The following is a 16,158-nucleotide window of genomic DNA, read 5'->3' as shown; positions in this document are numbered from 1 at the left end:
CTGTTATCATATAGGACAATTCCTCATTATATCTAAAAAGATTTCAGATCAGTTCAATTATCAGCTGTAATAACAGGACTGTGCAGATACCAACCATGATATCTTATATAAAGAATTAGGCTGGGTTCCCTCGGATTTCCTTGGAGTTCCCAAGAATACAAGATAATTTTGTAATGATATATAGAATCATAAATGATCTAAACAAAATAGCTGAAAAGGTGGCCATCTTAGATTTTGATAATGAAGATTTGTTATCATCTTGGATTGTCCTAGATTTATCTTCCATGAATTATTGTAGTAAGATTCCCCTTGATATTTAGGCGGATCAGGGAAACAAAATGGCTGACAGGTGGCCTTTTTTAGATTCTGACAAATGAGGTTAAAATGTTATTACTATAAAGAACTGAATGGGTCATAGCATGGTTATGCATTGAAAAATTTTGATACGCATCAGAAATACAAAATGGTTGACAGGTGGCCATCTTGGATTTGACAGTTTAAGATTATTATCAGTAGTTATTTGAGAGGTATTCACAAAAAATAAGTAATGATTTAAAAAGAAAAAAGACAGGAAACAATGTACAAAGAGCAATTACAATTGCGCAAGGTAGTATCAGAATCTACGTATGCCTGGGGTGATATGTGTCTACCCGAGGTCAGAGGTTATAATGGTGGAATGAATGTCTGTGAAATTATGAATATGAACCTTCTTTATATTACAACAATTACGAAACAAGCTTTAAGGTTATGTTAATCACTCTTGTTGGCCCTGATGGAAGCATGCAAGAAGTCTTAGTGTGGAAGGAATCTAGAGTACCTAGAGAAAACCCACATGGTCAGGCAAGTGACACTGCACCTTTTCGCTTCCGTTCCAGTTACAAACCTGGGACACTTAAGTGAAAGGTGAATGTGTTACTCGGCACCTTCTCAACCACTGTGAAATTATCAATAGTAGATCTAAAAATCAATAATCCTTCAAAAACCAACAACATAAAAGGAAAAAGAAGTTCTTGCTTGAGGTTAGGACAGTGAAATTGCCATTGTTGAATGCTGAATGTCTCTTCAAGCATTGCATTAGACGATTCAGGATTTCCTTTGTGGAAGACTTCTCTGTATAATTCTTCAGCTAAGGAGAAATTCTGTTAGAACCTTTTCCGTCTCTAAATGCTGTAGGAGATTTAAATCAGATTTTGTTAATGTTTCAGTGTTTCTCATAAGAACTACTGGATGTGCTCAGACGAATATGACAAAAGAAAAGATGAAAAGCTGAAGGTTGCCATTGTGGACTACTTCCAACAACAGACATTATTAAAACAGGCCCTGCAGGAAGCAGACAACACACCCGAGGTAAATGTCTATGACAGGGGCAAGTAAACCAATTATCATTTTAGCACGTATAAGAAAAATGTGTGGAAATGAAGTTAGTCATCTATAAAACAGGACTGGCCAAAAGAGTTGGAGCAAAAACGGTATAGTTAATGATGATTTGTCTGCATTGTTTTGCATCCAGACGTCCTTCTTTACAGACAACTATAAAATAATTATTCATCATTTACGGCTGATATAACAGTAACTGATAAGGTAAACTATTTACCTGTTTCCCAGGTCACTGACATCTTCATCACCAAACATATAGGTCTTGGAAGTACAAACAAAAGTGATAACACCAAATCCTTAGTTCTCTATCATGAAATGCATAGTAGGTTTGGTAGCTGTTTATCCAAGCTTGTCTGATATTTACCTCAGTTAATAACTGTTTACCTGAGTTGGTCTGGTATTTACCAGGGTTGATACCTGTTTACCTGAGTTGGTCTGGTATTTACAAGGGTTGATACCTGTTTACCTGAGTTGGTCTGGTATTTACAAGGGTTGATACCTGTTTACCTGAGTTGGTCTGGTATTTACAAGGGTTGATACCTGTTTACCTGAGTTGGTCTGATATTTACAAGGGTTGATACATGTTTACCTGAGTTGGTCTGGTATTTACAAGGGTTGATACATGTTTACCTGAGTTGGTCTGGTATTTACCAGGGTTGATACATGTTTACCTGAGTTGGTCTGGTATTTACCAGGGTTGATACATGTTTACCTGAGTTGGTCTGGTATTTACCAGGGTTGATACATGTTTACCTGAGTTGGTCTGGTATTTACCAGGGTTGATACATGTTTACCTGAGTTGGTCTGGTATTTACCAGGGGTGATACAGGTTTACCTGAGTTGGTCTGGTATTTACCAGGGTTGATACATGTTTACCTGAGGGGTTGATTTACCTGATACCTGTTTACCTGAGTTGGTCTGATATTTACAAGGGTTGATACATGTTTACCTGAATTGGTGTGGCATTTACTAGGGTAGATACATGTTTTACCTGAGTGCCAAGGTTGACACCTGTTTACCTGAGTTGGTCTGATATTTGCCAGGGTTGATACATGTTTACCTGAGTTTACTAGGGTTTTTGACTTGGGTAGGTTTAGAATTTATTATGTACCTGGTACATTGATTAGCCTAATGTTTACCACAGCTTGCCTAATATCTATCTGTGGTCAGGTGGCGCAGTGGTAATGCACTCAATTTTCACCTAGCCCTCCAGGATTCAATTTCCGGAACGAACATGAAAAAGTTTTGGGTTAACTGCCCAACTTTGTGGGTTTTCCACTGGTACTCCTGTTTCCTTCAACATTAAGACTTCCTGCCACGCTTCCATTCGGAACAACAAGAGTGATTAATATAAACTGATAGCTTGTTTCCTAATTGTTGTAAAATAAATAAAGTTTACATTCAACATCTATCGAGGTTGAACTGATATTAACCTGCTTTATATACATCTATACATATATTAGGTCTCCATTCATGCGACTATACATACATATATATATATAGGTATAAAATTGTAATGGTAACAAATTCTAATGAAGGTTATCTCCCTTTTCTTTAACAGACTCCACAACATGAGCTCAGACAATTAGTGTCAGACATTCGCCAATTTGTGAATGTTTACGGTACAGATCACAAGCTGAATGGTCGAGCTGTTGCCCGTGTGTTCCATGGTATTGGTAGTCCCTGCTTTCCTGCCAATGTTTGGGGACGGAACAGACGCTACTGGCGAGCCTATATGAACATTGACTTCAATTTGGTGGTGAGGACAGCAACTAAAGAACTCATCAGTATGAGGTGACCACAGTAAACACATGTCCACAGGTGACGTTGTGTGGTCACTGGAAATCCCGTCCTCTACTTTCATAATTTTTGTACATAGAATCAACAGAATATATCAGTACCAGGTGAAAGTTTGAGAATCAGGTCACCATATTACTGTAAGAGATCACTGCCCAAATAATGGACAACTCTTTATTGTGTAAAAGTCAGCTCTTTATTGTGTAAAAGTCAGTTCTTTATTGTGTAAAAGTCAGTTCTTTATTCTCCGAAGGTATTCAAACATCAGTTTAAATCTCAGAATACATTTGCTTGCCAGGGAGGGGTGTGATACCCTGGTAGTCATGTCAAATTATTGTTTCAGTGAGCTAATCGTTGAAACTAAAAATTGTCATAATAGGTGCAAGGGGCTAGTTACTTAATACAACATGAATTTTTCTGTTGCTAATGGCTTAGGTATGTCTATACAATCATGTATTAATTTGTCTGGTGGCATAGCCAGCATACTCCTTTGTATCCACATCAGTTTTCTGTTGTTAACCATAACAAGACACCTGTTTAAAGTTTCATAGCAGTCACATTTCAAATTCGAACATGTCTCAAGGTGAAATGATCACTGACTTCACTACTAAACAAATTTTATCATGCTAGGAGGATCTCATGTAGAACAAAGAACAATAGAGTTATGTTAATCACAACAAAATATTTACACACCTACCTTAAGAACTTCTGAAGTGTCCTTTTAATCTGATCACGTTTCAAATCCACCAAAGAATAGATTTATACAAGCACAGGATGTAGGCAGGTGAGAGCTCCAATTCCAAATTCTTTGAATGTTGATTTCATAAATGCTATGTAGAATAACAGTTTTCCTTTGACATACCACAAAACATTTTCAATTCTGGCAACTGTGCAAGCCAACTTAAGCAGTTGATTCCAAGATGGGCACCAATATCCCTCACTGGATTTTGCACCATGTATGAGGTTATCATCTTGGAAAAAATAACCACCAACAGAACAATGTCTTACAGGTCAAATATGTTCTTCGTCTTAATGTTCTCATCGATACACATCCGTGTCCCCACATCATCCCAACAAATGAAGCCCCAAAACATCACTTGTATTTGTTTTGTGCCAAGCATGGTTGGACGAGATCACGCATGTTTGGACGAGATCACGTCTATTCCTCATCTTATTTTCTTCAGACATAAATACAGTGGTCTTGACCAATTACTATTTTGCCTTTGTCGAAGAGTATGACCTATTCCCATTTGTGTAAAGGAAAATTTCCTCTTTTCTCAGAACCATGCAAGTTTCTTAGCCCAATTCACTTTTCTCATGTTAAGTTTTTTCTTGGAACCACATTTATTGTGTACATGTTTGTATAAAAATCATTATGTTTCATTCTAACTTTCACTACTCACGATTGCTCACCAAATGTGACCTGCCTTGTTTTCTACTGATTCCAAACTTGAAAACTTTCATCTGATATCAATAATTGTAGATTTAGATAATTTTAGCATCACACATATACTTCAGTAGGTATATCTGCTCTAAAGCCCTATAACCATATTTTTCACCTCCGTTTGAATTTCCAGAATTTTTGTTCCATCCTGTATTCATAATTCTTTTGGGGGAAAACCCGGAAGTAGATAACGACAATATGTCATATCATGAAATAGTGAATGTTGTTATCAGTGATGCAGATAACAAAAGCCCTTTTATCCCATACAGAAAATGTAAACAGTTTGGCATTGTGACCAAATTTGGCACATCACTGTATGATAAAATCCTAAAATGAGAGAGATGTCTACATGTATTTGCTTGATATTTAGTTACAACTAAGAGAGAGTAAGAATTGTTTTGGAATGTGTAATTTAGTTTCGTTATTTAGCTGTAATATTGTGGCTTCAAATCCAGAGAGTAATATTTCAAAATTATTTAATTCTATAGCTTTCTGCATGTCAATCCTTAAACAGACTAAGGAGTAAATGACTAGCTAGCAAGCAGTGTCAGGATCTGACAAGTAGGGTGTCATCTACTAGCATGACATTTCCCATTTTCTAGTTTTCAGTAGACTTCGGTGTTAATGTAAGATTGTATTCTATTTGATCGAGATTAAAGATGAATTTTTAGGTCATCTGCCCTGAGGGATAAGGATGACCTACAGCAACTGTGTTTCATCGGAAATCATGCACTATGCATTGTCTGCCATGTATAAAATTTAAATTCAAAACAATTTCTTCTCAACGACCAAGAGGCCCAGGGCCTGTAGGATTCTTCGATGTAGAGCTATCAAGTTTGTTTAAAATAATTACCTTGACCCACTTTCACAATCACAGGGGTCAAATGTTTTAAAATCTTCAAACACTTTCTTCTCAAGAAAAAAACGGCCGAGAGTGCTTATATTGGTCTTGTAGTATGCTGGGATGAAAGACTATCAAGTTTGCCCTGTTTTCAAGGTCACAAGGGTCTAATATGTTAAAATTTTCAAATAGTTCTTGTTTAATAACCAAAAAATTCAGATTACTGATATTGGTTCTCTAACATTATTTGATGAATGTTACAAAATTTATCAAAATGATTGACCTTGACCCACTTTCAAGCTCACTGGATTCAAATGTGTTGAGAACTTTGTGTAGAAGCATGTTTGAGAAATATGATTTCAAGTTTACAGATATGACTTTATGAACTGACAAAGTCTTCTGTTGTATAGGTGAGCAGTTCCAGCCCATTGAGCCCTATATCAGATGTCTTTATAGTCAGACAACCTTTAAGGTCCTTTGACATCTTGTAAACATTTTCTGAAAGGTTTAATTAAATGTTTTAACGAAATAAGAAAGGTTGAAATGTTTACACATACATTATGAGTATATCTTGTCTATATACATTACTGCTTATTATTTTTCCTCTCTATTGACATTGTACCAAAAATCTAATAACAGCTGGCATAGATCGGAAAGTTGGTCCCAAGAAAGACAACTCCTTCTTAATACAGGTGTTTAATAACCAGGTACTTTGTGAATATAATATAACATGACAGTATCAGGCGACTTCTGACTACAAGTAATACGGGTGTTTGTGTCATCAGTGAAAAGAAAACTTATATATAAGGTTAATAATTCTTCATGTTTAACAATGTGTGTTTGTTTATATCATGTTTCTTATTTGTGTACAGGTGAGGATGTTTGTTGTTTACTTGTGGATATGTGCGTACAAATACAAGGATTTGAAAATATATGTACAGGTGAAGTAAATGTGTGTAAACATACAATGATTTTGATTCAAGGAATTTGAGTGTCAAAATGCCAATAAACTGATGTGATATTAAATTTGTATTTGTAAAAATTAATGTTTGTTGTCACTATAAAAAAAAACCAAAGGTCATGCAAATATGATTCCATGAAACATCTCCATCAAAAGTTTATCAAATTTCAATCAAATGGTGTGTACCTCTTGTTTACCCGCCATATTCAGTGTACATAGCATTATTGCAGTCGAAAAAGTTGGTAAATTCCTAACCATATTGTTCACTACATACATTAGTGCTAGAGTTTTCCTCTTGTTTGCCAAAAATCATCATTTAATCTCCAAAAGGTGCAGAAAAAAAACATAATATTCCCTAATTCAAAGGTGTCAGTTGAATATCCAGGGTATCATGTTCAATAGCAGTTATACATGTTAGGCAACTTGTTTCCTTCAGTTGGAGTGGATGATATAGTCAAGTGTATGTTAACAATTACAGGTCATCCTTGAAACTTTAGAGTGGCTACTTCAGACACCCCCAACTTCACTTTACCTAAAAAAATCTAAACCAAAAAAAAAGCAAATTTGATTACAAAACATGAAAATGTAGAGATTTATATTGATGAGATTGTGAAGAGAAATTGTGAATACTCCTGTTTATTCAGAGGAGTTATCTCCCTTCACAGTGTTATCTTTCGATAGAACTTTCTGAAATATTTATTTTTGTTCAGATCCTATTTAAAGTACCTGGTAATTTAAATACCCATATAGAAATTTTCAAAGACAAATCAATCCTTAAATGACCAAGGTTTTGTGAATCATTCAAAAAACAATCTGCAGTACGATACTTGTACAAGTGATCGTATACTTAGGCTGTTGAATGTAAGCTGGTAATTAGGTACAAATGTAACGCCAGAACGTTTGCACAAATGTAACGCCAGAACGTTTACACATCATTTATTGATAAAATATGTACTGTAACTCCAACATGTCATTACATCAATTTATAACAACAGATATACATAATAAGTGGCAGGACCCTAACAATAAACTCTTATCATTTTACAGTGCTTATGTGGTGAGTATGGTATTCTTCTGGATGGACAGAAATACAACATACAATATCATTATAAAACTTTGTTCATTACAAACAACACAAATACCATTGTTATGTGTGAGTAAATTAATACTGAGATACCAGTGATATCCACCTCCAGCTATTTAATTATTGAACTCAATATAAGTTACATACATATATCTGCTAACTATATGGCAAGGAATTAAATTGACTTGATCCAATATCTAAATTCCACTCCTCATCTCACAAGTATAACTAAATCTCAGCCCTTTTCCTACAAGCATAACTTAATACAAGCCCTAGTTCATTGAGCATTAATAAATCAAAGCACTGGTCTATTTAAGCGTAATTTAATGCAGGCACTGGTCCAATGAGCATAACTCAATCCAAGCCCTGGTCTAATAAGCATAACTCAATCCAAAACCTGGTCCAATGAGCATAACTCAATCCAAGCCCTGGTCCAATGAGCATAACTCAATCCAAGCCCTGGTCTAATAAGCATAACTCAATCCAAAACCTGGTCCAATGAGAGTAACTAAATCTCTGCCCTGGTCCAATGAGCATAACTCAATCCAAGCCCTGGTCAGACAAGTGTAATTTATTCAAGCCCTGTCTGATGACCACAACCAAATCCCAGCCCCGGTTGAGGAGTGTAGCTATATCCCAGCCCTGGTCCAATGAGCGTAACTAAATCTCTGCCCTGGTCCAATATGGGTGACTAAATCCCAGTCCTGGTCCCATGGAAGTGTTTAAAATCCAATCCCTTGATGTAGAAAGTACTATAAAAGGAGCAGGTTGGTGTGGCTTGTACATAGTGTTATCTATTGTCTATCACTCAGCTGACGGAGCATGCTTCTTTGGCTCAGCTAGAAGCACCATTCAATTATCACGCCAGAGACCCTTGTTCCATTTCTGATCAGTGCACTGGATAGGAATGTGTATTTTCCTTGTTCTTTCACAGTTTATTTGAATTCCATTCCTTAAATTCCCAACTGAAAAAAATCCACTTTAAAACAACATCCTAACCCATTACACAAATATATCATATAAAATGGAGATTATCAACACTATATCACCTTATCTTTAAAATTATAAACATTATGACATATTCCTGGTTGAAAAGAGTAAACTGTTATGTTTATATGGAATCAATGGATTAGATGGATTAGGTGGATTAGAACTGTGATTTTATTAATTTGTAATCTTAGGCAAAAAATCTCTTTATAAAGGCATGAATTGGACTTAAAGGGGCTATTCAGTCAAGCAATGTTTTTTTCTATTCAGCTGGAAAGAAAATATATGTGTCCAGACAAATAAATCTGTACATAATAGTTTTCTCCTACTTAGCCAATGTCCAGTGTGGTCAGTTTAAAATCTGGGGAAGCCCACGCCAAAAAAAGCAATAATTCAAATATACTGCAAAATGCTGCACCCTCTGGCGGGGAGAAGACTGCTTGTAAACAAATGCACGCTATATGGAGGCATCAAGTGATGAAACGGTGAGTCTGATTTCACGTTAACTCCTTTCGTAAGGAAATCATGAAAGAAATAGCGTGGTAACAAGCAATCCTCAGACTTATAAACTATAGAAATGTACTTATCCAGAGTCGTGGTCTAACTGCTTCATACCAGTAAGACAATCACCTTCCTTATCAAGTCCGATTATACTATGTATTTATCCACACTTAGGGCCTGCTTGCTATCAATGAGACATCTGTCAGCCTTATTAAGTTAGATAGTATCAAGTATTTATCCATAGTAGGGGCCTGCCCCATACAAGTGTGACAACTATCAGCCTTATTAACTTAGAATATATGATGTATTTATCCATCGTTAGGGCCTGCTCCCCACTACCAGCACCAAAAACATTTAAATTTCATATTGTCTACATACTTCCTTGTCAAACCTGGAATGTTTATGAATTCTTTCTATACTAGACCCCATTTGTATCATCTGTGTTGGCTTCACCAGCTGAGTGGGTGTTGTCGGAGACATCAACATTCTCATTACTAATAGCAGCCTCTTCATTATCCTCAGACGGAGTTGTCTCCCCTCCTGTTATAGAATCACACTGGTCCTTGAGAGGCAATGTCACATCTACCCTTTCCTCTTCCTCGCTCTCTTCTTCCTCCACCTCTTCTTCAGAAAACTGTTCCACTTCATCTTCAAATTCAGCATTAAAATTATCTGAAAGCAGTAGTTTCAAAATAATTCAAAATATGTATTAGGCAGTAACTTGTTTTAATTCAGAAAACAGGAAATAATCTCAAAAAAAAACCTATTAATCCTCAATTGATCCTAATTCTCCTGCCACCCCTATTAATCCTCAATTGATCCTAATTCTCCTGCCACCCCTATTAATCCTCAATTGATCCTAATTCTCCTGCCACCCCTATTAATCCTCAATTAATCCTAATTCTCCTGCCACCCCTATTAATACTCAATTGATCCTTATTCGCTTTCCATCCATGTTAATCCAGTTTTATTCTTTACCTTTCTCCCACGCTTTGTCAATCCACAATTGACCCACCCTTAATCTCCTCAAAAACTCCTCTCAATCCTCAATTGACCCACCCTTAATTTCCTCAAAAGCTCCTCTCGATCCTCAATTGACCCACCCTTAATCTCCTCAAAAGCTCCTCTCAATCCTCAATTGACCTATCTTTACTTTCTGCCATCTTGATAAATCTTCAGTTGGCCTGCCCCTACTCCCCTCTCATCCAATAGCCTCAGTTGACACACCCTCTCTCCCCACAGGATAAACACACACCATGTGGCAGCTGACTGTCTCCTGATATTGCTGTGTCTGTCTCCAGGAATTCATCTAAGTCTGTGTTCTCCATCTCCCAGCTGATGTCTGCCAGGTCAGTTTTCTTACTGCTATCATTACTGCTAGTGGATAGTCCTGCGAGGCAAACATTCCAGATTGGTAAAATTATTTTCTTAGGTTATTCAAACTTATACAAAAGCCAGACTGATCCTTTTTCAACAATCAAAAACAGTACAGAGCAGGGACATAGCTAAATATCAAGTTGTTATCATAGGCACTTATGGCTATAATGAAAAGTAAGAGTTAAATTGATCAGCTATTACACACAAGAAGCTCAAAACACAAAGTTCCTCAGAAACATTTCACGTCCCAATAAAGGCCATATGTTGAGTGAAATTTAAACACTAGAGACCTCTGAAATACTATACATAATTATGACTACTCACTTTCTAGACGGCCGTGGGACTTGAAGTAGTCAAGATCGTTATTAAATTGCTGTTCAAACACTTCCTGTCGTTCCTTCAATTTTGTCTGGCGATGTTTCTCGTAACCTTCCATTTTTTTGGCATGATCTTTGGCAAATTCCACTGAAAAAAAATGTTTGTTAAATTCTAACAGAAACCCAGTCTACACAGACATCAATGTAATCTATTCATAACACATCTGTTAGACCAGTAACAAAATACTTTGTTATTTCTTAATAGAAATTATAAATAGTACCATTGAAAAGACATAATATATAATCATGTATATATTTTAACAAATTTGAATGAAAAATGCATTTTTTAATTTCTTTAAGTAAGATCAGATCAATAAACCTTTAATTTTTTGGAGTTCTTCACTCTTCCTGTGGGTGTAGGTGGCCAGTTTTTGAGCATCATACTCCTTTGCCTGTGTAAGTTCCTGTTCTTCACAAGTGTCCTCCAGACGTATCAAAGCCACCTCCACATTCTCATATTCCTCATCCAAAGATGCTGTAAATGCAAACCTTAGATACAGGAATCACGCTAGGCTATTCCAGTAAAACATCTATCTCAGCAATCACTCTAGGCTATTCCAGTAAAACATCTATCTCAGCAATCACTCTAGGCTATTCCACTAAAACATCTTTCTCAGAAATCACTCCAGGCTATTCCAGTAAAACATCTCAGAACTCCAGGTTTTGTTTACCACCCCTAGAATTTAACTGACTTAGAATTTGATGTGACATAACACAACAAAGCAAGGCAGGATGGTATGGATGGACATAGTTAACACAATTTGCAACTCCGTAACATGGCAATGGGATAAAAATATTCTATGACTTTCATAAAATTTAAAAATCTGTAAATGACTTACCAAGTACATCTGTCAACTCCTGAAGTTTGTTTAGTATGACTGGGAGATCAGCCACAGTGGAGTGTAACTGACTCAACACTTCTGCCTGTCTGTCATAGGTCACAAACAGCTGCGTAATCTGGCTATCTACATTCTGTAGAGAAGGAGACATATTAAGGTCATTCATACCAACAAATCTAAAATTATGGCTGTGACAGACATCATGTAAATACAATGAAGCTTTCATTTGTAAAAAGTGAAGAAACATCCCTGATTATTTACTGAGAGTGATGGGCAAATATCGTAATATCAAAGACAGCGAAGTATCACATAATACCACAAACAGCCAAGTATCAGATAATACCACAGACAGCCAAATATCACATAATACCACAGACAGCCAAGTATCAGATAATACCACAGACAGCCAAGTATCACATGATACCACAGACAGACAAGTATCACATAATACCACAGACAGCCAAATATCACATAATACCACAGACAGACAAGTATCAGATGATACCACAGACAGCCAAGTATCAGATGATACCACAGACAGCCAAGTATCAGATGATACCACAGACAGCCAAGTATTGGATAATACCACAGACAGCCAAGTATCAGATGATACCACAGACAGCCAAGTATCGGATAATACCACAGACAGCCAAGTATCAGATGATACCACAGACAGCCAAGTATCGGATAATACCAGACAGCCAAGTATCAGATGATACCACAGACAGGCAAGTATCAGATGATACCACAGACAGCCAAGTATTGGATAATACCAGACAGCCAAGTATCAGATGATACCACAGACAGCCAAGTATCAGATGATACCACAGACAGCCAAGTATCAGATGATACCACAGACAGCCAAGTATCGGATAATACCACAGACAGCCTAGTATCAGATGATACCACAGACAGCCAAGTATCGGATAATACCACAGACAGGCAAGTATCACATAATACCACAGACAGGCAAATATCACATAATACCACAGACAGACAAGTATCAGATAATACCACAGACAGCCAAGTATTGGATAATACCAGACAGCCAAGTATCAGATGATACCACAGACAGACAAGTATCAGATGATACCACAGACAGCCAAGTATCGGATAATACCACAGACAGCCAAGTATCAGATGATACCACAGACAGCCAAGTATCAGATGATACCACAGACAGCCAAATATTGGATAATACCAGACAGCCAAGTATCAGATGATACCACAGACAGCCAAGTATCAGATGATACCACAGACAGCCAAGTATCGGATAATACCACAGACAGGCAAGTATCACATAATACCACAGACAGACAAGTATCAGATGATACCACAGACAGCCAAGTATCAGATGATACCACAGACAGCCAAGTATCGGATAATACCACAGACAGGCAAGTATCACATAATACCACAGACAGACAAGTATCAGATGATACCACAGACAGCCAAGTATCAGATGATACCACAGACAGCCAAGTATCGGATAATACCACAGACAGGCAAGTATCAGCTGATACCACAGACAGCCAAATATCAGATAATACCACAGACAGCCAAGTATCATATAATACCACAGACAGACAAGTATCAGATGATACCACAGACAGCCAAGTATCGGATAATACCACAGACAGGCAAGTATCAGATGATACCACAGACAGCCAAGTATTGGATAATACCAGACAGCCAAGTATCAGATGATACCACAGACAGCCAAGTATCAGATGATACCACAGACAGCCAAGTATCGGATAATACCACAGACAGGCAAGTATCACATAATACCACAGACAGACAAGTATCAGATGATACCACAGACAGCCAAGTATCAGATGATACCACAGACAGCCAAATATCAGATAATACCACAGACAGCCTAGTATCAGATGATACCACAGACAGCCAAGTATCGGATAATACCACAGACAGCCAAGTATCACATAATACCACAGACAGACAAGTATCAGATGATACCACAGACAGCCAAGTATCAGATAATACCACAGACAGCCAAGTATCATATAATACCACAGACAGACAAGTATCAGATAATACCACAGACAGCCAAGTATCACGTAATACCACAGACAGCCAAGTATCAGATGATACCACAGAAAGCCAAGTATCAGATGATACCACAGACAGCCAAATATCAGATAATACCACAGAAAGCCAAGTATCAGATAATATGTTAATTCATTTCATTGACCTCTTTATCAAACATTTATATACAAACTAAGCATAAGAAAGAACACCTCTTCCAGGTAGTATAAACCTACCACAACCTTTAGTCAACAGAAGAGGTAAAAAATGACCTTATAAACATTCTCATTTGTCAAAACATAAAAACCATACAGCTATGACATGAGTTTACTTTCAGTTTGAATGTATTTACCTCAGCCAATTTAGCATTCTCCTCTGCATCCTGATGGAGTTCCTTCCAAATGTTCTGGTACCTGCACAATGAAATTAAAGTGTCCCATGAAGCATCCATAGCATACTGATTACCCGTGAGGTATTCTTTTAAGATAATTAAGGGTCATAACTCTCCTGGTACTGTCAACAAATCTACATGTACCTCATATGTCTCACAGACCCATTCTCCCTTCAAAAATTCTGAACAAAAATCTGAGCTCAAAATATGACAGAATTGGATTTTTTCACAATTTACATAAATGCTAAATGCTTAAAAATCATCATGCTAACAATTCATCGCTCACTAACAGTTGTTAAGACTTAAAGAGGAGTCAAAACATCAACTGTAACCAACATTAGATGGACCGGCTGTCTGAAGAAAGATGTACATATTCACAAAAAATCATAATTTTACACAATAAAATGTGATTGAATATTTGTTTGGAGTTCCATTAGGTCTTCTACAGATCCTTGCTAAAACAGATGCCTCAGCCATTTGAAGGTGTTTACATAAATAAACTGAATACTATTGTTTACCTGTCTAACAGATCAGCCCCAGCATCCAAACACACTCCCGCTTTCACATGTTGAAGTTTCTCCTCCTTAACATCACGAGAGGTTATCGACTTCAATCTAAAAGTATAAATCTAAAATGACTTTTGACCAAACATAACAACTATCCTATGATTTCAATACATTAATAGATACGGCCACCATTTTACACGCTTTAACACATTCAATGCACTGTAACAAAATAGGGTTTAGCGTAACACATCTGGATTTTCATATGGGATTGGTTGAAATAAGTTAGCTTAAACAATAGTTCGTTTAATGTTCAATAGTATATCAATAAAACACATATAGGTGGGTCATAGGGGTGTGGATAATTACTTGCATATATACACTTAGATTGGTGTAGTCTGGGCCCCGAGAATCTTATCAGTGGGTGTACAGCCTTGGCCATTTAACTAATTAGAGACTATCCCCACTTCCTTGATAATTAAACTTATGTAATTTACCGTTTGGACAGTGGCCACCTAGTGGTGGAGTAATTATTAGGGTCTATTTAAAGTAACAAATTAGCAGGAGGAATCTCAACCTTACACCTCGAGTACAGGGTTATACTTCAACAATTGTATCATCTCGCAACAAGTGAAGTCCATATAAGGGGATAGCGGGACAGAATCGGTCAAGATGAGATAAATAGATACTAGATTCTGGGGATAAGGGAGAAGGGGTTTGGACACCCGACTGCACGGTCAGAGACAGCCTTGGGGAAGCCCACCAGGTGGACAGTTCTGATACGAGACACAATGTGAAGTACTAGTATATGAACTCTGTATGTTGATAAGATGTTGCTTTTGTACATGTAACATTATTATTATTCAACATGTAATAAACATGGCTATTACAAACAAGTATGTGTGTTTACGCCTACTGTCTTACAGCACCTGTGCATACACTTGTATCAAGCTTAAATTAGCTTAGTGTTCTGTTCACATTACTAAACCGTCATGACGGTGATCCATGCAGTCTATTGGGATGTTATTGCATTTAATAGTTGGAAGGTGTTTATTAACAACTGGTCTGGGTGTGAATGCTCGTAATTTATCTAAATATAGTAAGATAAAGTTCAGAAGGCATTCCAACAATATCCTAAATCGTGTTACATCACAATACTTCCTGTAGGCTATGATCCGACAACACCGCCGGACTTAAGAATTCCCGAAGTTTCCACGTGATTTCAGCATAAACAAACTATATTAAACATCGGCTTTTCCTTACCCTGCTGCAAATGTCCCCTTGATGCTTTGAAAGACACTCATTTTACATTTTGGTCAATAAAAACTATTCGCATACAACATTATCGCCAGGATTTCTTCCGGCAGTCACAACGCCGCCATTTTGAATGATCACATGCATTATCATGTGACTTAATAAAGAGTTCGCGGCTGATGTATAATGGCGGGAAATTTTGTTCTCCGTAATGTATACGATGTACGTTCGTGTGAAATATCAATAAAAACGCGAAGAAGCCAAAGACAACCAAAGATAAATACTTTTCGTTGTTCATTTACAAATGTGTTCTGTTCGGGATGCAAAACGAAAAAGAAGGCAGAGCAAACTGCAGGAGGAATTAGATAATTTTCCG

General features: G+C 37.0%; 2 protein-coding genes across 2 annotated transcripts in view; one reads left to right on the top strand and one right to left on the bottom strand.

Moving 5' to 3' along the window:
* Nucleotides 1-3,175, top strand: part of LOC132554263 (ATP-dependent DNA helicase Q4-like) — a 198,791-nt gene extending 195,616 nt beyond the window's left edge. Inside the window, exons 20-21 of the mRNA XM_060218571.1 lie at nt 1,206-1,347; nt 2,939-3,175. Of these exons, the coding sequence (XP_060074554.1) occupies nt 1,206-1,347; nt 2,939-3,175 (379 nt within the window). The remainder of the gene's footprint in view (nt 1-1,205; nt 1,348-2,938) is intronic.
* A 4,166-nt stretch (nt 3,176-7,341) lies between these two features.
* On the bottom strand, nt 7,342-15,878 carry LOC132554251 (dysbindin-like). The gene is made up of 8 exons (XM_060218558.1): nt 15,792-15,878; nt 14,544-14,639; nt 13,987-14,047; nt 11,586-11,718; nt 11,066-11,221; nt 10,694-10,834; nt 10,248-10,382; nt 7,342-9,664 (listed from the first exon to the last, which is right to left on the bottom strand). Exons 1-8 carry the CDS (start codon nt 15,830-15,832, stop codon nt 9,411-9,413), a joined length of 1,017 nt encoding a protein of 338 aa, XP_060074541.1. The 5' UTR covers nt 15,833-15,878; the 3' UTR covers nt 7,342-9,410.
* Nucleotides 15,879-16,158: the final 280 nt, after the last annotated feature.

This window comes from Ylistrum balloti, unplaced genomic scaffold (assembly GCF_031769215.1).
Source record: "Ylistrum balloti isolate Yb309-2 unplaced genomic scaffold, AGI_CSIRO_Ybal_v1 Utg370388, whole genome shotgun sequence".
NCBI classification, from domain to species: Eukaryota; Metazoa; Mollusca; class Bivalvia; order Pectinida; family Pectinidae; genus Ylistrum; species Ylistrum balloti.
Note: the sequence above shows the minus strand (reverse complement) of the source record. Positions and strands in the feature narration are given on the sequence as shown.